The sequence below is a fragment of the Chaetodon trifascialis genome, chromosome 17 (assembly GCF_039877785.1).
Source record: "Chaetodon trifascialis isolate fChaTrf1 chromosome 17, fChaTrf1.hap1, whole genome shotgun sequence".
Taxonomy (NCBI): Eukaryota; Metazoa; Chordata; class Actinopteri; order Chaetodontiformes; family Chaetodontidae; genus Chaetodon; species Chaetodon trifascialis.
The window spans coordinates 24,734,509-24,755,514 of record NC_092072.1 but is presented as its reverse complement, the minus strand read 5'-3'; the positions used below and the strand labels follow the sequence as shown (position 1 = coordinate 24,755,514).

The window sequence follows — 21,006 nt, the reverse complement described above, 5'->3', positions numbered from 1 at the left end:
CTAACTATCTGGATGCAACTGTGTGTGTTTGTATGGAAGGTTAATTTTTTTGTTTTGAATTGGCTTTTTTGCCATTCAAGGCTCAGAGGGACATCTTTGCTTGATTTTGCAAAGCATTTTGTGGGCTGGTAGGGGATAGGGCTGTCAGTGAATATTCGAAATTCAAATTTATATTCAAATTTTTTAAAAATCCATACATTTGATTGTGAAAAATAATATTTGAATGTGACTGAGAAAACACCACTGTGGGTACCAGCACTGACAGCACCGTATGACAGACACAAAACCATGACAGTCACAACACTAGTTTCTGTTCTCTAGTAATTATTGTTTTCTCCACTGCTTTTCTGATGATCCATCTTCTCTCTCACTCCCCTATTTCTACCAAACAGTGGAAAGATGAACCAAGAGAATTTTGGTGTGGGTTTTTTTTTTTTAATGAATGAATGAAGTGTGTTTTACAATGATAAAGTCACTCTTTCTCTAAACAGAGTCTGGTGGCTTTGGCTAGAGTAATATACCAATATACCAACCAAGTTGTTTCTGGTTAAACAAAATGTTTATTTTGTAATGTACAAGTATGTAGAGGTTTTATGTGACATTTATGTTCAAATAATATATAACTAGCATGTCTTAGGTTGTATTGTTTTCCCTTTTATGGATGTTATGTGCATAAGTAGATACTCCAATGGTTTGAACCTATGTGATTATGTTAATATTCAAACATTAGAACAATTTTGACAGCCCTAGTAGAGAATATGTTCATGTGTTTCTTCAGCTGTATTATTTACTACAGTTTATGGTTCTTATTTGTTGTGTTTTACCGTGTTTTGTGATGCCAAATTGTCTTAATTTTCAGGGTCAAAGGGGCTTGGTCATGTTATCAAAAGGGGTCGCATTTTCTTGCATTTTCAGTCATTGAAGCCAGACTTAATTTTTCTTCAGGGAATGCACATCAGTGTAAATGAACAGTGCTGACAAACAGCAAATTGGATTTCTCAGGTTTTCCAAGCGCCTTTTACTTGCAAGACCGGAGGTGTTGCTGTACTGTTTCATAAAAATATGAAGGCAGACCCATATGGTAGGTATCTAATGATATCAGGTCATTGAAATTCCCTTCCAGTAACAATGCAAAATATTTATGGCCCAAATATTGCCAATCATGATTTCTTTCTTAACGCTTTTGATATGATACCAGTTTCCAGTTCCAATGTTTTCATTGGAGGTGACTTTAACTGTTACTTGCATCTGATTTTAGACAGACTTGCAATAAAACCACCTCCTGCCATAGCCTCAGCGCAAACGTAACTTATTTTTAAATGAGGGGTCACTTCCAACTTTGTGTTGAATACCTGCAGATGAGGGACATGTAAGTATACAAATAATTAGCTGTGAGTGTTTCTTTTGTAGATTAGTGTGAACTCTTGCATGTTGTAACGTGTGTTTTGCTTTGAGAACGATTTAAGGCTAATCGCTAGCTTTGAAATTACGACTTCAACCATCAAAAGTTAGCTAGCTGCTACTGTAGATTTTGGCACATCACTCCACAAGATGCAGTAGAATCCAAACATTTTGTTTAATATGTTTCTGATCTTGTTAATGATTTAATGCATGTTTGAGGGAGATGTCAGCATTTACCAACATTTAGCTATGCTTATTTTCAGTGGCGGCTGGTCAATAGAGGGCGCTAGGGCGCCGCCCCTCCTGTGAGATATTGACTCTTTTATATATCAACCAAGATTAACCATGAATCAGTCAAACCTAACAAATACGAAATAAATAAACAAAAATACATCGCATTTTGATTTGTGCAAAGGTGTAGTGGTATCTGCCATACTGCCAGCAACCATTAAATGCGTCCGACTTTAGGCTAGACTTGCGATTTGCCATTCGATAGAAAGCCCTCCTCCTCAAGGGCGCCGGTCATACTGGACTCTATGAGAGCTAGCAAACTTTTTTTGTTGTTTACGAGCAGAGACAGCTTTCCATTGGCGCATGAAAATTCGCTTCCAGTTCACACCTCTGTGCGCACAGACCAATGGCATTGTTTTCCAATTTTTTAATCTTAGTGTGATTGGACAATTCGTCGAATCGATCACGTCCAGAGAAGAGAAAAGATGGCTAGTGGAGACTGTGAAGGAAGGATGGCGACTGTGGTGAAGGAAAACTCCATTTTTTCGTCGTTCGGATATGGACAAGTAAAGGGTGAAGAATTTGGGACCTGACTGTCCGGATTTAAACATTTCGCAGCAGACTACTCATACGCACTGATGCTTGGACTATACGCACAGCGCATGAAAAAAAAAAGATACTCACAGCATGCGCATTGTCGGGACTCGGGACACTGCAAGATTGACATGGCTAGCAACTGTAACTCCATCATTTCATTAAGGCAATTACCGTTCAGTTGTTGAGTGAGTGTGTTATTAAATGGTGAGTTGTGTTATGTTGTGCTCTCCAAATGTTGAATTGCAAATAGCTGTATTGATTGCATATTGCCAGCCAAATACTATATATACTAAACTTGTTCTGTTAAGATTTGATTAATTACAGTTTTGATGATAGTATGATTTGATTATTGCTATGGCATCCATGGTGCCTATAAATTGTAGACTGTGCTAACAGTGATTTCTAGTAGATGACAATGTATCTGTTGATGCCACGGTCGAAGTGTTTTATTGTGGAACCTAATGTATTGTGTTTGAGACATTAAACTTGATATAGCTATACAAAAATACTGTACAGTATGTACAATTCATGTCTGGTGTTGTCATTTGGTGGTTGAACAGGAAAACCAAATTAAACAATACAATGTAACACTGTAAAGTTAGCTATCTGACTTTTATTTATTATAATTTTACTCAATGAACGGGTCATCTTAGCCATCATTGCAACAGTTGCCCCCCCCTGAGAAATTTGTCAGGGAGCCACAACTGCTTATTTTGCAGTTTTACACAGACTAATAAAGTAGTATCTTGCCATATACCACAAGCTAATGCTAATCGCTGGCTTCTAGTTAGGAATCAGCATGGTCTCCATATACAAACCCACGACCCAGTCGGTCAAGCAATACATACACAGGTACTCCACTGGGTCTAAGCTTCGGGAATTTCTTACATGTTCTATAATGTCAACTTCTGTATTCAACTTTTTATAAAATGGATTCAGTGAATCCTTCTCTTGCGCTGTATTTCCAAGTACAAATATTCATGACTGGTTAATAAATTTTTATTATCCATCCATCCATCCATCCATCCATCCATCCATCCATCCATCCATCCATCCATGTATCTATCTTCTCCCGCTTCATCTGGGGCTGGGTCGCAGGGGCAGCAGTCTGAGCAGGGAAGCCCAAACTTCCCTCTCCCCGGACACTCTAGCTCTTCCGGGGGGATCCCGAGGCGTTCCCAGGCCAGCCGAGCGACATAGTCACTCCAGCGTGTCCTGTCTCTTCCCCGGGGCCTCCTCCCGGTGGGGCATGCCTGGAAGGCGTCCAGGGGGCATCCGATTAAGATGCCTGAGCCACCTCAGCTGACTCCTTTTGATGTGGAGGAGCAGCGACTCTACTCTGAGCTCCTCCCGGGTGACAGAGCTCCTCACTGTATCTCTAAGGGAGCACCTTGCCACCCTGCGGAGGAAACTCATTTCAGCTGCTTGTATCTGGGACCTCGTTCTTTCGGTCATGACCCAAAGTTCATGACCATAGGTGAGGGTAGGAATGTAGATTGACCGGTAAATCGAGAGTTTCGCCTTTCGGCTCAGCTCCTTCTTCACCACAACAGACCGATACAGCAACTGCATTACTGTTGCTGCTACACCGATCTGCCTGTCAATCTCACGCTCCATCCTTCTGTCACTCACGAACAGGATCCCAAGATACTTAAACTCCTCCACTTGAGGCAGGAACTCTCCCCCAAACCTGGAGGAAGCAAGCCACCTTTTTCCGGTGAAGAACAATGGCCTTGGACTTGGAGGTGCTGACTCTCATCCCAGCTGCTTCACACTCGGCTGTGAACCGCCCCAGTGCATGCTGAAGCTCCTGGCTCGAGGGAGCCAACAAGACAACATCATCTGCAAAAAGCAGAGACAAAATCTGCCGGCTCCCGAACCGAACCCACTCCGGCCCCTGGCTGCGCCAAGAAATTCTGTCCATAAAAATGATAACCAGAACTGGTGACAAAGGGCAGCCCTGCCGGAGTCCAACATGCACCGGGAACAGGTCAGACTTAATTCTGGCAATGCGGACCAAGCTCCTGCTCCAGTTGTACAGGGACTCTACAGCCCTCAATAGAGGGCCTCCAACCCCATACTCCTGGAGCACTTCCCACAGAATGACGCGAGAGACACGTTCGAATGCCTTCTCCAAGTCCACAAAACACATATGGACTGGTTGGGCAAACTCCCATGAACCCTCAAGCACCCTGCGGAGGGTGTAGAGCTGGTCCAGTGTTCCACGGCCAGGACTAAATCCGCATTGTTCCTCCTGAATCTGAGGTTCGACTATCGGCCAGATTCTCCTCTCCATTACCCTGCAATAGACAGGGAAGCTAAGGAGTGTGATCCCCCGATAGTTGGAACACATCCTCCGGTCCCCCTTTTTAAAAAGAGGGACCACCACCCCAGTCTGCCAGTCCAGAGGCACCGTCCCCGATTGCCACGTGATGTTGCAAAGGCGTGTCAACCAAGACAGCCCTAAAACATCCAGAGACTTGAGGAACTCAGGGCGGATCTCATCCACCCCCGGTGCTTTGCCACCGAGGAGCTTGCAAACTACCTCAGTGACTTCTGCCCTGGTGATGGATGAATCGGCCTCAGAGTCCCCAGTCTCTGCTTCCTCTACGGAAGACATGACAGTGGGATTGAGGAGATCCTCAAAGTATTCCTTCCTGACAATATCCCCAGTTGAGGTCAACAGCTCCCCACCTCCACTGTAAACAGTGTTGACAGAAAGTTGCCTCCCCTTCCTGAGGCGCCGAACCGTTTGCCAGAACTTCTTCGTGGCCGACCGGTAGTCCTCCTTCATGGTCTCCCCGAACTCCTCCCAGACCCGAGTTTCTGCTTCTACAACCACATGCTTGGCCTGCCGGTATCTGTCAGTTGCCTCAGGAGTCCCATGAGCCAACCAGGCCCGATAGGACTCCTTCTTCAGCTTGACGGCATCCCTTACTTCTGGTGTCCACTGGGTTCGGGGGTTGCCGCCACAACAGGCGCCGGTGACTTTACGGCCACAGCTACGGACGGCTGCATCCACAATGGAAGTGGAGAGCATGGTCCATTCGGACTCGATGTCTCTAACCTTCGGTATCTGGTCGAAGCTCTCCCCTAGGTGGGAGTTGAAGACCTCCCTGACAGTGGATTCCGCCAGACGTTCCCAACAGACCCTCATGGTACATTTGGGTCTGCCAAGTCTGTCCTGCTTCCTCCCCTGCCAGCGAATCCAACTCACCAACAGGTGGTGATCAGTCTACAGCTCAGCCCCTCTCTTTACCTGAGTGTCCAAGACATACCGCTGAAGGTCAAATGATACAACTACAAAGTCGATCATTGACCTCCGGCCTAGGGTGTCCTGGTACCACGTGCACTGATGGACACCCTTATGCTTGAACATGGTGTTCGTCATGGACAAACTGTGACTAGCACTAGCAAATCCAGTAACAGAACACCGCTCTGGTTTATCAGGGAGGCCGTTCCTCCCAATCACACCCCTCCAGGTATCACTGTCACTACCCTCGTGAGCATTGAAGTCTCCCAGCAGAACAATGCAGTCCCCGGTTGGAGCACTTTCCAGTACCCCTCCCAGGGAATCCAAGAAGGCCAGGTACTCTACACTCCTGTTTGGCCCATAGGCACAGGGAAGTGACGCTCTCGCTCAGCAGGGAGAACTCTAACAAATGGCGGCTGAGATGGGGGCTGTAAGCAAGCCCACACCAGCTTGCCGCCTCTCACCGCAGGCAACGCCAAAGTAGAAGAGAGTCCAGCCTCTCGAGGAGTTGGGTTCTAGAACCCAGACTGTGCGTGGAGGTGAACCCGACTGTCTCTAGCCAGTACCGCTCAACCTCCCGCACTAGCTCAGGCTCTTTCCTGCCCAGCGAGGTGACATTCCATGTCCCCATAGCCAGAGTTGTCGTCCAGGGTTTGAGTCGTCGGGCCCCTGCCCACGACTGCCACCCAGAACACAATGCACCAGCCCCTTCTGATCCTTCCTGCGGGTGGTGGGACTACGGGAAGGCGGGCCCACGCCGCTCCTTCGGGGTGTGCCCGGCTGGGTCCTGTGGGCAAAGATCCGGCCACCAGGCGCTTGCCTGCGAGCCCCAACCCCAGGCCTGGCTCCAGGGTGGGGCCCCAGTGACGTCAATCCAGACGACGCTTCCTTGTTTGTTTCTCTGTCATAGGGGCTTACAAACCGCTCTTAGTCTGACCCGTCACCTAGAACCTGTTTGCCTTGGGAGACTCTACCAGGGGCATTAAGCACCGGACAACATAGCCTCTAGGATCATTCGGGTACTCTAACTCCTCCACCACGGTAAGGTGTCGGTTCAAGGAGGAGAACATTTTTATTATATATATGTAAAGTATTTCATGTGTGTAAATGTGCAATATATGGTATTTACTTAGGAAAAACTTGGCTATATGTTCTAGACAAAATATGATCTGAATTTGTGGCATTGGCTGACTAGATTTAGTTTGTTGTGGTGTGTGAACAGTGAAGTTAAGTAGGTTATTATAGATGAAACTCACTATTCTATCCCTTGTAGTTGTAAATGACTGTAGTCAGCCCTGTAAATGTTGTATTTGAGACAGTATATCGCATGAAGAGCACTCCCCCCTCCTCTTTATGTAACCAACGAGGACCTTCAGACTCTGCTTTCATGTAGTATCATGCTTGTGTGGTTTCTGTGACAATCAGCAGACACACCTAAGTGGACATACGCCATTTTCGTGTTTTCGTTACATGTGCATATAATTTCTTGGGGTATGAATTATGTTTCGTTTGGGTAGCAATGGTAGGTAGAGACTTTTAGTTTAGTTTTACCCCGTCATTCTGGTTTGTTCATTGCCGCCATGTCCACTACTTTCGCATGGGTTGTGCTATGTTAGAGTCTAAGCTCTCCTCGTTACCATGGTAACATGGGGTGGGGCAGCAACAGGTCATTTGCATTTAAAGCTACACACACCAAAAACAGTGCATTCTGAAAGGGATTGAAATAGAGGGATGCGAGAATCTTTTCCTAAAAGCTATTTTCGGCTTCAAAAACATGTTTTATGGAAATCATAGTCCTATGAAACTTATTGAATAAGCTTCATAATATGGGACCTTGAATGTAAACAAAGAACACGGTTGGTATTTTGTGGTAGCAGCATCCTACTGGTAAAGATTGTTCTTTCTACTCTCATGTTCATAAGTCTTTCACTGGAATTGATTTATTTCCTGGTAGCATCAGAAGTACTGCCAAGATTAAGCTGTTCTCACTGAGGCTTCCCCACCAAATTTTAACTTTTTATTCCTTACTGGGGGGGCAAAAAAGGAGGCGGAACTGCATCTATCACAAGAACTACAATGTCTGCAAATGCAGTTCCTTTTGACAGTTTTACATCATTTGAGCACTATGCCTTTGTTCTTAGCAGCCCTCCTATTTGTTGTATCATGGCCTACAGACCACCTCAGTATTCATCCTCTTTTATCAGCGAATTCTCTGAATTCTTATCAATCATTCATACCACCTACAACAGGATTTTAATAACTGGTGATTTTAATCTACACATCGACAACAACTCCTAAAGTAAGATCTAAAACACAGGGGGTGCGGCTTTTAGTTATTATGGCCCCCGATTGCGGAACAGCCTGCCGGAGAACCTCAGGGCCGGAGGGACTGTTGATGTTTTTAATCAGGCTTTCAATTGATTTATCTCATTCCTTTAATCAGGCTTCTTATCATATTTAATCTTTATTTGTATCATATTTTAGTTGCATGTTTTAACAACATTTTTATTTACTCTTTATTTCATTTACTCATTTTATTTCATTCAATGTTTATGTCTTAGTCCCTTGGTTTTTAACCCGAGTGTTTCCTAATTGGGGCCCCTGGTTTTTAGCCGCAGCATTTCCTCATGGGGGCCCCCCACACTGGGAGCTGCTCTTGGGCTACTGATGGGGGTGCAGCCGAGGAGACAGCTCTGGCTTGGATGGCTGGAGGCCTCTGCACCTCGATGTGGGGCCTCCTGTCTGCCTGGGTCAGGGTGGTCTCGGGTGGCACTCCCTACTCATCGGCCGGGGGCCCTCTCAGTGTGGATGGCCCCTTAAGGTGGCTTATTCCTTGCCTTGTCCACATGGGTGCGCGGGTGTGTGTGTGTGTGCGTACGTTCGTGTCTGTGAGTCTCTATATGTCTCTGTGTGTTTACGGGGGCGGGAGGGCTGTGTTTTCTTTTTTGCTGTTTTTAGCCTATGTGAGGCACTTTGTGTTGCTTTTAAGTATGAAAAGTGCCATATAAATAAAGTTTGATTTGATTTGATCTTCAGTACTTAATAGAACACCCTTTTGCTGTTATGAACTGCTGCAAATCTGATGTATAACCAGACACCAGCTTCTGACAGCGTTCCTGAGGAATCTTAGTCCATTCCTCATGAGCAATGGCCTCCAGTATCATGGGACCCTACGAGATGAGAAAGAATTCAGACACCAGGAAAGAAGCTAAGTTAGAAATGTGCCTTGGTAGGACATGAAAGCATACAGATGGAGACGGAGAGAAGAACATTGGAACTTGGTGTATCATTGGAAGTCCCCTTCCAGTCTAATCCTATAGGAGCATAACTAGGGGCTGGTCCAAGACAAGCCTCATCCAGCCCTAACTGGATTGGATTGTTTTAAAATAAGCAAACGTATAAGCCTACTCTTAAATGTAAGGACATTGTCTGCCTCCTGGACAAAGATTGGAAGATGTTTCCACAGGAGAGGAGCTTGATAGTTTCAGAGTCTGCCTACCATTCTACTTTTGGAGACTTAAGGAATCATAAATAAACCTGCATTCTGGGAGTGCAGTGTTCTTGTTGGGTAATCAGGTACAATAAGCTCTATAAGATAACATGGTGTCTGACCACTTATGGCTAGAGAGCCAGTTCAGAGTGGCTAATATCAGAGAAACATGATCTGTTTTCCTTGTTTTTGTCAGGACACATGCTGCACATTTCTGGATGAGCTGGAGAATATTTGGCAATGAATTTGGCAGCCTGATAGAAAGGAATTGCAATAAGCCAGCCTGGAAGTAACAAATGCATGGACTAGTTTTTCATGTTATTTTTTTTTTTAGTTTAGCGTAGTTTTGAGACGTGCCTGATTTTTCCAATGTTAAGTTGGTGAAAAAAGGCATTCCTTGAAATTTGTTTTACGTGGGATTTAACAGACCTAAAGATAACTCCCAGATTCTTTATAGTTGTGCTGGAGGCCAGCACAAAGCCATCCTTAATTGCAATATCATCAGATATCAGTGAGCTTCTAAGGTGTTCAGGGCCAAGTACTGTACTGTAACTAAGAATTTAGTAACAAAAATGAATGTCCAGAAGACACGCTTGTAGTCTTGTCAACTGATTGGTTTCTTCTGGCTTCAGTGATAATTATACAACAGTTAGCTCTGACCAAGTAATTTGATTGGACAAGAGACATTCCGTGAGTGCTGATATAGAGTACAACAGCACTGGGACTTTTTACTGACATTATCACTCCACTGTACAGGCGTTCTGTTCTCTGTTCTTCATTAATTAACGTTATATCAGTTGTTAACTATCTTAGATTGTGGCAAACTTTGCACTGCAAACATCAGAATCAGAAATACTTTATTGATCCCAGAGGGGAAATTGTTTAAAAGATGGACATATTTCCACAAATAACATTTGATCTAAATTATGAATGGTCATCGGACTCAGAGGAGGACGAAGGGAAGGAAAGAGGCTTGGATACATCAGCACAAACCAGGTGTGCTGAAATGCCGACCTCGACAAATTAGAGAAGAGCAAAAATGAAGCTAACACCGTAAGGCAGACAACCTGGGCCCTGAACTGCCTTCAGACTTGGCTGAATCTAAAAAATATCCAGGTCAACTTTCAGTTAGTCAAGAAGACCGAGCTGAACACAGTGTTGAGGCAGTTTTATGGATCTATGCGGACAACTAAAGGGGAGCTCTGTAGCATCAGCAGCTACCTTGGACTTCAACCTCCAGTAAGCTGTTCATGGAACTTAATGCAGGACCCAGAGTTTATACCAGTTAACAATGTTTTCAAAGGAGTCGTCAAAGAGATAAGAAGGGCAGGGAAGGACCAAACAACACACCACTCCTCGATCTCACGTGAAGACCAGCGCATCTTAAATATTCAGCAGCACTGAGTCCAGACAATCCTAAAGGCTTGCTGAACAAGGTCTGGTATGATATTCAGTTGCACTTTGGACGCAGGGGCAAAGAGGGGAATCGGGATCTCAAACCTGACTCATTCATCCTTAAATGTGACGATAATGGACCAAAAATATTTCACCATGACATTCAATGAAGAAACAAAAAATCATTAAGACTCACTGGAGAGAGAAAACCGGAGGGGTGCTATGTATGAGGAGCAAGGAAATGCGCTCTGCCCGGCAGCGTCGCTTGAAAAATACCTAAAGAAAATTCCACCCGATGCAAAGGCCCTACTGCAGCCGAGGAGGGTAACAGTGACAACAGACAGCTTCTGGTATACTGCCGTTCCTCTGGGAGTAAACCAGCTGTCACAGATGTTACCCAGGATGTGCAAGGAGGCAGGGACACACATGCCTTACACCAACCACAGCCTGAGAGCCACTGCCATACAGAAACTGTCTGATGTGGGACTCAAGGTGAGGGAGATCATGGCATTGAGTGGGCATAGGTGAAATGCTTTATATAAACTGACACAAACTATGATGTCAATTTTGATTCATAGATAATGTGTCGCAGAACACAAAATACATATCTAAACAAAAACTTGTTTCACGGGTCTGAAAGCTTGCTAAAAAGTTACTCGAGACCATCTATGGAGAGCCGGAAACGAAGGAGCAACCTGCTTTCTGATCGAGCTGTTAACTCATCAGACAAACACATCATGCCACCTAAGCATCTGTCAACAGATTCTTATTTCAGTGGTTGCACAATAAATGGAAACATTCAGATAAATGTAAATGATACAAAGTAGTGGTAATATGCGGACACAGAGTAGCAAGCTTGTGTGTAGGAAATGTTTATGTGTTGCTTGGCAACAGCCTTGTCTCCCTTCCAGTTGCGGAACTATGTGTTTTGGCAGAGCCAAATAAATGTTTAAATAAACAAATCATAGTCCCCTGTTGCTTATCACTGTTAACTAATAAAATGCGCTTGTAGAACTTTTCTATAAAAGCAATGTCACACTATTGCCTAAATATCTGCATAGCAATGAAAATTTATGGAGGATTTATTCCCTCAGAAAATGCTAATATTTCTCTGTGTAATATCTCCTCTTTCTGTAAGCTGCTCTGTGTCTATAGTGCATCAAGTGATGAGAAGAGACAGGTAGTCTCGAGCTAAGTATCAGTGTGTTTCATATTTAAATTATAAAAAAGTATCATGTGACTGCTCATCTGATCTCAGACTCACATGCTCATAGTTGTATGTGTGTTGAAACTTATTGAGATTAATACTGAACAAGGACAAAGAGCCACTGTTGAATGTTAACATGTTTTCAAAATAAATGACAAAAATGTTATTTTACTGCATGCCACATGTTATCCCTGCTGTACTGAAAACATACAGATCCATGACCCTAAAACTGAGGTACACATCACACTATGATTTTTTTTTTTTTTTTTTGCACCCTTATTGAATACGTAGATGAGTTCTTTTGCAAGACTGAGACTTATCACTTGTTTTGGGGTGGTGGTTCAATTCCTGGCTCCTCTGCATGTTGAAGCCTCCTTGGCCAAGATACTGAACCTCACCTTTCTCCTGATGCTGTATGAGTGCGCGTATGTGAATGGGTGAATTTTGCATGTATTGGCAAGCACATTGAGTTGTCCAAGTAAGCTAGAAAAGTAGAGTAGAAAATGCAGTATAAATGTAGTCCATTTACCCTGACTGTGTCTTGTTCTCATGACAGCTGCTCAGATCAAGAGCATGGTCAACCAACTGGGGACCAGACAGGACACCAGTGAACTCCAGGATCGTCTGTATGTATCATTACCTTCAGTAACCACCCATGTTTTTTCTTCTCTCTGCCAAACATTTTGTCACATTTGGCTAGTCATCTTGTTCTCTGTCCCCGAGCTCTCTACATCAAAATCTCTCTTAAACTGTCCAATTTGAAATGTGCTTCTATGACGACTTAGCCTCTAGCATCAGGAATGGTATCTTTAAAGCAAACAGCATTGTCATCCAGACAGTATCTCTACACAGTTTTAGGTTGTTACTTAAATTACACAAGGTATGAACTACAACACTGTACTGTCACATGCATCAGAAATGTGTCACATATTATATATTTATTATATATGTTACTATATTATACAGGATATTGAGTTTTGTTGGGTAGTCTGGAGCTTTGGTTCTGTAGCTCGTCACTCATCAGATGGACAAGCAGTCTTTTGTTACAGTTAATTATTGATTTTTCCACAGGCAGCAGATACAACACTATACCAACCAACTGGCAAAAGAAACCAACAAACACCTTAAAGAACTGGGATCAGTCCCTTTGCCCTCATCATCCTCAGAGCAAGTAAGTGTCAGACTACATTTGTTAATACTTCACTAGAATACACTGATGAGTATAAGATTAGACTTCATTGATCCCACACTGGGGAAATTCAATCGATACAGCCAGTAAGTATTACAAAAAGCAAACACAGTGGCCTAAAAGATAAAAGAAGTGTACAAGATACAGAATAGAAAAACAACTATGTATGTGTACATGATATACAAATTTTAAAAATACTAAATGCCATAAAAATCCTCCTGCCATAAAAAGTACTATTGCCAATATTCAATTCAATTCAGTTTTATGTATATAGCGCCAAATCACAACATAAGTTGTCTCAGGACACTTTCCATATAGAGCTGGTACAGACCAAACTGTTTCATCTCCCCAAGACCCAACAATTGGCGACAGTGGCAAGGAAAAACTTCCTTTTAACTGGCAGAAACCTGGCCATCTGCCTCGACGGGGAGAGAGAGAGAGAGAGAGAGAGAGAGAGAGAGAGAGAGAGAGAGAGAGAGAGAGAGAGAGCAATCTTTCTTCGACAATGGATGTAGCTACTACTACTGAAGGAGCAGCTTAAACCCTCTGCTGTCTCTTGCAAGGGTTGGGATGAATTGCCCATGATTAATGTCAGCTTGGCTCCTCCTCTCACCCACCTCCTCAATGGTGTCCAGAGAGCAATCCAGGACAGAGCCGGCTCTCCTTACCAGTTTGCATAGAAAGCTGTAAATGCCACTACAGAGTCATAAAAGTTTTTGAGCAGTGTCCGTCATACTCCAAAGGACCTCAGTCTTTTTGGCAGGTGTAGACGACTTTTGCCCCTCCTGTACAGCGTGTCTGTGTTGTTTGTCCAGTCTAGTTTGTTCTTGAGGTGAACACCCAAGTTTTTGCAATCCCCCATGATCTCAGTGTCCAAGCCCTGGACGTTCACTGGTGTAGTCTGTGATACCTTCCTTTTGGAAATCAGTCACCATCTCCTTCATCTTGCTGGCTTTTATGTACAGGTGGTTCAGCCCACACCAGTCAACAAAGTTTTCTTTATATTCCAATTCGTTCCCCTGTTATATGCATCCAGTGATGGCTGTGCAGTGCAGTGATAGTTGGATTGTGATGAGTGCACAGGAGAAATCAAAAATCATGGCCCTCACCATGCTTCCAGTATGCTCTACATGAGAAAGAAATCGATCAAGCAGGTAGATGACTGTGTCCTTCTCACCAATGCCTGGTCAATATGCAAACTGTAGGGCATCCAGCTCACTGCCTACCAGGTGACGGAGGTGGTTCAGTACAATCCTCTCCAAGGTCTTCATCAGGTGGGAGGTTAAGGGGACTGGTCTGAAGTGGTTGGGCTCCCTGGGATGTGCAGTCTTTGGGACTGGAACCACACAGGAAGTTTTCCGAAGGGTTGAAACTCTCTCCAGACTGAGGCTCACGTTGAAGATGTGCTGTATGACCCTGCACAGCTGATCTGCACAGTCTCTGAGTAGTCTGGAGCTGATGCCATCCGGGCCTGTAGCCTTCCTCGTGGAAGTGGAGCAGAGGGGGGTTAAAGGAAGAGGGTGCTGCTGGTGTAAGGGGTGCTGCAAGGGGGATGGAGGGGGTGTGGAGAAGTAACATTGTCTGGTCTGAGCTCTAGTGGGTCAGGGAAGGAACGGGGGTGGAATGAAATGAAAGCTGTTGAAAACAGGTTCAGTTCATTTGCCCATTCCTGGTTTCCAGATTCAGGGCTCCCTCCACTGTTGCTGCTGTGACCTGAGATGGTTTTCATGCCCCTCCAAACCTCTCTGGTGTTGTTCTTCTGGAGGCGCTCCTCCAGCTTCCTCCTGTAGCTGTCCTTGCCTCTCGCTGTCTCCTGTTTCACCTCCCTCTCCACCCTCCTCAGCTCATCTGTGTCCCCTGATCTAAAGGGTCAGGGGACTAAGGGTCCCAAACAACAAACACCCAGGGTTTGTTGTTTGGGAAACACTGTACCTTCCTTGTAGGCACAGTGTTTTCCACACAGAAGTTAAATAGTCCGTAAAGCAGTTTGTTAAAATGTCAGTGTTCTCCCCAGGTGCACTGCACAGCACATCCCAGTCAGTGGGGTCAAATCAGTCCCTCACGGCCATACTGGCCGCCTCTAACCATCCTCTCACATACCTGATGGTTGATGGTTGTTTATTCACCAAAGGTGAATATTTTAGTTCATCTGTCATTTTAGTTCATCTCTCTGTCTGTTTTTTTTGTCTGTAGTTGTGGAGCTACACAATGTCCCACTCATTGTGATCTGGTCAGCTGTCTTAAACTCAAAACTGGAAAGATCCTCTAAAACCATTTTTCCGACTTTCCAAGTCCGAAAGGATAATATAATTAAGAATAAGGGATACTGATCCTTGACGGTTTAAAAATCTGTCTAGTTTTTGCATCATGTACTTCTCCCCTGTCCACCAATCATATTCACAGATCGATTTTTTTATTTCAGACAGAATACTTCTGCTATGTGTCAAGCACTGTTACGATGAAGCAATTGTTATTTCTGACCATTGCCCACATTTATTACGGTTAGCCTTTCAGCACAAATTAATGTCCTCTCCCTGGTGATTTAATAATTTGTTGCTGACAGATCAGAATCAGAATGCCTTTATTAGTCCACCAGAGGAGAAATTTCATTTCAGTTACATCCCGTCCAAGAAACATACAAAGGAACGGGAGAACTGTGGGTCTGCACAATCTAGCGATCAGCTCCCCGTTTACTTAGATGAGAAAAGGAGAACAAGCGGGAGGAAGAGGCAAAAAAAGCAAATCCCAAACTAGACTCCTCAGCGGGTGAGGGTGTTGGGGGGGGGGGGGGTGTCGCAGCACAGACACTGGGGGGGCATGCACGCAGCCACATTTTGGGGGACTCGCAGCAACCCTCCATGCTACGTTGCGACAAAGGAAGGAGGGGGGAGGGAGCCACAAAGGCGTTGAGTTTGAGGGGGGTGTGCATGTTATATGTGTCTTCGTGTGTGCGTATGTGTAAGCCCGTGTACATCATCTCTGCTCAGTCGCAACGCATTGTCTCTTCCGTCTGTTGACTGATGACGAAGACACATGGAGACGACCTTGGAGAGTTCTGATCTAGAAACAAAGTTCACGGGAGTAGAGGGTGTTTGGGGGAGGAAATAGGACCAGAGCGTCTTGTCTGCATAACATCCAGGAGAGTGGAGAGATACCGACCTTGGGAAGGCCGGTTATCTCGGGGAGCCAATGAAGATAACAATTGTTTGGGTTAGACCGACACTGCAATTTTCGTCTGCCTTGAGTCTTTCTGAGTCTCCCGGTGGCTGTAATTCAAATATATCCAAATTTGGTGGTCAATTTGATCCGAGCCAAGCTGACAACTTCTCCAAGTTGGCATCCACCCTGCGAAGGAGTTCAGAAATCGCATCCAGCCTGCGATTCTGATCAAGAATCACATCCAGTTTGCGACCGATCTCATTTGTTGCTTGAGTCTAAGTGTTGCCAGCCCTGCATATTCCCTCAACCATGATGGGCAGCCTCTCGATAGCCAAGTGTCCTGCCATCATCTTCCGAACTTTGCGATGAATCAGGAAGCTGCTAACTTCAGACAGCAGAAAGTCACATAAATCCAAATGTGTAGACATATTCAACATCCTCAACAGAGAGGATCGACAGGCACACGATCCTCCACCTCTCCCAGGAGTCCATCGTGTATCCGGCTGCAAATGTTCTGTCAAGGCAGGAGGGCTCACCTTGACGCAGTCTCTTTGTTGAGAAAATTTGACCAATTGCATTGAGAGACCAGCTGATTAAATCCACAATTTTAGGTTTTCGGAGAGAATGCAGAGAGAGACTCCAATAGATCAGACACAGACGGCACAAGACAAAGAGCAGCAGCAGGGCAGATAAGAGCAGGGAGAGAGCGAGAGAAAAAGCGTCCGCCTTCGTTGAGAGCCAGAAGATATTTGGTGCATATGTTGCATTTGTTTAATTATTATACAGACCACTTTGTTTCTATTAATAATACTGGGAAAGAATCACAACTTTAGGAAGTTCTTAAAGCTGGCAAGTAATTTCTTATACTAAATCTGCCCACTGCTCCCATCTTAAACCCCTTTCAGAGATTTTTAGATAAATATTAGTAATATTTATTTAGAATAAATATTTGAAATTTCTCTCCCTCGCCAAGTCTACACAAAAAGAGGATCTCCAATTAGATTTTGATCTCCTTTCTAGTGGTGAATCAGTTAAGCTTACTACAGCAGATCAGACAGAGAGCAGGGTGAGAAGGCTGACCACCTACTGGCTCATCAGATTTCTCAAGCAGCCACATCAAGACTTACAGCAGAAAGTGACGTGGCCACTGGTGAAATTCTGACTGACCAGGAAGGAAATTATCAATGAATTTAAATCTTTTTAAACAAGTCTCTATGTGGAATCCAGTATCAGCCTACCAGTAATCTACTACTGCTACTATTACCAAATATATATCTACCATCACAGCCCCTTTGGCTGGCAACACATCTCACCATATTCAAAACTTGATGGACTTTGTGATTGAAACTGGACCCAGATGAAACTATGGTGTCCTATGATGTGACAGCCAAAAACATGACTGTCACATGGCCTTCACACAACACATCAAGTGGACTGTAAGATGAAGTTCACATGTGAGGACATTGGGAACAACAGCTTGGCCTTTTACCGACTTCCTTTTTGCTGTTTTTGAAAAATTTGGTCATGGTAATAATGTTATAGCTTCGGTCAAGCTGCTGAATCAGCCCCCTCTTGCTTCTGTACTGACCAACCTGTTTAGATCATGTCAAAGTCAACTTCTTTAACTTTTCCATATGAATAGGACATGAAGGGATTGAAATATTGTTTCTACAATATGTTCAAAAATATAAAGACAAAAAGACAACAGTAAAGAGAAAACAAGTTCAGGATCAATAGCAATGTGATGCAAATACTGTGAGTCCATAGTGCAAGTACAGATCGCAGCAGATTTTGTTTTATAGTTTCTTTATATCAAGTGGTCGTTGCTGGATATTGGGGGGGGGGGGGGTTGTGATGTGATTACAGTCCAGACTCTTTTGGGGCAGAGGGGATAGGTGGGAGAGAGTTCAGCATCCTATCCCTATATAAATAGAATCCATGTACCATTTATGTGCTGCAGAGTCTTGCGATTGGAGGAATTGCAGCTCCTATACCACACAGTGATGCAGCTGGTCAGGATACTTTCAATGGTGCCTTAGTAGAAAGAGCATATGAGGGGTGCTGGGGTGAAAGGATTTTTCAGAGGAAGTGGAAATAGTACTTGCTTGCTGGCATTGCTGGCCCTTTACCCTGCTTTTATTTCTTCTTGCTCATTGCACTATGTTAAGAACAATCCCATTGTAGTACACTCAATGAAAATATGGTCTACTATTAGGAAAAACTATGGATGGCAGAATAGCTTTCTGCTTGCCCCTGTTTGCCCCAGCCACCTCTTCTCCCCATCCATCATTGATAACTGGTGGGGTTTTTCAAAATCAGGATAGCATTGGCAACAGAAAGGCCCTTTTTATAAATACAAATATTTCAATTCAATTTTCAATTTTATTTGTATAGTGCCAAATCACAACAGAAGTTGTCTCAGGACACTTTCCATATAGAGCTGGTACAGACCAAGCTCTTTTATCTACAGAAAACCAACAATTCCCCCATGAGCAAGCACTTGGCGACAGTGGTGAGGAAAAACTTCCTTTTAACAGGCAGAAACCTCGGGCAGAACCAGACTCTGGGTGGGCGGCCATCTGCCTCGACCGGTTGGGTGAGAGAGGGAGAGCAAGAGAGGGAGAGTGAGACAGACAGACAGACAGACAGACAGACAGACAGACAGACAGACAGACAGACAGAAATGCAGTCAGAGAGAGACAGAGACAGAGACAGAGAGACAGACATGCAATCACAGTAACAGTGACAGTGGATGTAATAATAGCAGTAGCAGTTGCAGTGGATGTCAGGCAGGGCCAAGGCATCAGACGCAGCTGCAATCCACAATCCAGATTCAGCCACTGTGGAACCTGCATTTCCTTTGAAGCTTTGAACAAATGCAAAATAAATTTAATTTACCACAGTCCCACTTTTCAGTATAGTTTATTTTAGTTTAGTTTATTTGTTTAGCACAAATCATATACAAATCTGTGCAGGCTGGGAGTGAAGCCTGTTTGGGCTTGTACAAAGCTCCACACCTGGCCATATCAAATACACAAACATACAGGCTAACACAATAAACTTCACTATTGTAGTAGTTTGAACAACGGTTATCAAAAATGAAAAACAAGAAAGGTAATATACTTAAGAGTTGGAAGGAGCAAATGTAGATATTTATTTCTAATATTAAATAAAATAAATTCTGTCACTCTGTGGTGCAGTGGGTGCTGAGCCATTTTTCCATAAAAACAAAAACACAGCACTCTCTCACAGTCTGCTGGGTCGATCTCAGAAGGTGTATATAGTCCAGTTTGTTGTCCAAGGAGCCTACATTCGCGAGTACGATAGATGGTATAGCTGGCTTGTGTGGATTTGCCGCTAGCCTAGCCCGGATACCCCCACGCTTTCCCCGCTTGCGCCTCCTCTCACACTGCCTGCGGTGCTTCCTCTGTGGGTGCGCTGCAGTAGTGGGGGTAAGTGTCGAAACGGGCCGCCGGCGTGTGCTGGGTTTAATTTGCAGATTGCTGTGTTGCCGATGTCAAAAAGAGTCCCACGGCTGTATGTGCACATTGGGACAAACAAGCCCGACGAAAACATAAAATCACTCGAACACACTGACAAAGACAAACATGTAGACACCACATTACTGGGACAGAGAGGAGCCGCTGCGTCCGCACGCGCCGCCATCACTACTACTACTCTTCATAATCATAATTCATCGTCTTCATCTTCAGCTAAGGTCAACTGTAGATTAGGGATGTTCTTCAGTGTAATGCAGTCGCTCTCGTTGATTTCTTCAGTTTCATGTTCTAGTTCGGGTTCAGAAGCAGAAGTGAGATCGTTGTCGGCATAATCAGAAGTTGCATAAGTAGCCACGTGGTTCCCTTTTCACGTGCAGCTGATTGGCCGAAAAAAGAACAGAAGCATGTGAATAGCCAAAGAAAGCCAGTATGCTAATTTACTGTTGAATTACCACACCCCCAACTAGGACCGTGAGTTTCTGCAAAAACAACCCAAATTCAAATATAAAGTTCACAGTTTTAAGGCCCCCAATACTGTTATTTGAAACATGGAGTGGCTTCTTCATGATTTCAACTTACATATTCTGCAAAAAAAAAGGAAAATCACAAATTTAAAAAAAATATATCGATTTTTCGTTGTTTACTCAACTTGCGCCAGGCCAGCTTGTTGCTGGTTTTCTCGTGGCGGGTCACATTTAAGGATTACATTTAAATTCAATAATATTACACTCAAATGCAGGTATTTTAACAATGCATTCAAGTTCCTTTGTCAAATTAACATTAATAATTCATACAATAACAAATAGATCAATAATGCTTGTAGTAGGAATGACATTTAAAACAGTGTACCACTTGGTCACAGACTGGTCGCAGACTGAAGCCATTATGCCACGCCTTTGCCCTACCATTCCCTGGACAACAATAAGTATGCCGATGCCCTGTCCTTGAACAGCACCTGTTCCACGTGCATTGTATGTGAATAATTTCTGTTTAATATTCTGTGAATGTTCTATGTTCTATATCTATGTTCTATGTCATTCTATGTAAATGATGTCATTCTATGTGAATAAATAAGAGCGATAAGAGAGATATACTTTTATTAAATATGCTCACCTTCAACTTTTATCCCTAATCTGTTGTGTTTGGCTCCCTGCCCTTGTGGTTGCCCTAAAAAGTGGCAGCTACACTGTATCGTCCGAGAACTTCGGACTTGCAAAGGTTAGTTAGGGCACCAAACAAAATCACTACCTCATCAAGTAGGTCAAGTTGTGAGAATGAAATGACTGTTCGTAAGATTCTAAGATTCTTTTTCCACTGGCCGATAACTCTTTCGATCTGAATTCTTACATGTGATAGCTGCCTTGATGCATTAACCTCATTAGCAGGTAGTTGCTTTTTTCCTTTTGATGAAGTGAGGAATTTTCAGGGTAGCACCGTACATCACAAGCTCTTCTCGAATTTAAAAACACCTGTCTGCCAAAATCTCATCTTTTGGTTCTAAAAGATCTAAAAATCCTGATTTCTTGGTAATCTCCTTGTCTGACAACTGGCCACCCCAACCAAGATAGAAAGGAGATAGCTCCA

General features: G+C 43.9%; 1 protein-coding gene across 1 annotated transcript in view; it reads left to right on the top strand.

The window, feature by feature from the left end:
• The window catches only part of LOC139346285 (syntaxin-12-like), a 51,210-nt gene that overhangs the window by 9,705 nt on the left and 20,499 nt on the right, over positions 1–21,006 (top strand). Inside the window, exons 3-4 of the mRNA XM_070985293.1 lie at positions 12,131–12,200; positions 12,646–12,745. Coding sequence (XP_070841394.1) covers positions 12,131–12,200; positions 12,646–12,745 — 170 coding nt within the window. The remainder of the gene's footprint in view (positions 1–12,130; positions 12,201–12,645; positions 12,746–21,006) is intronic.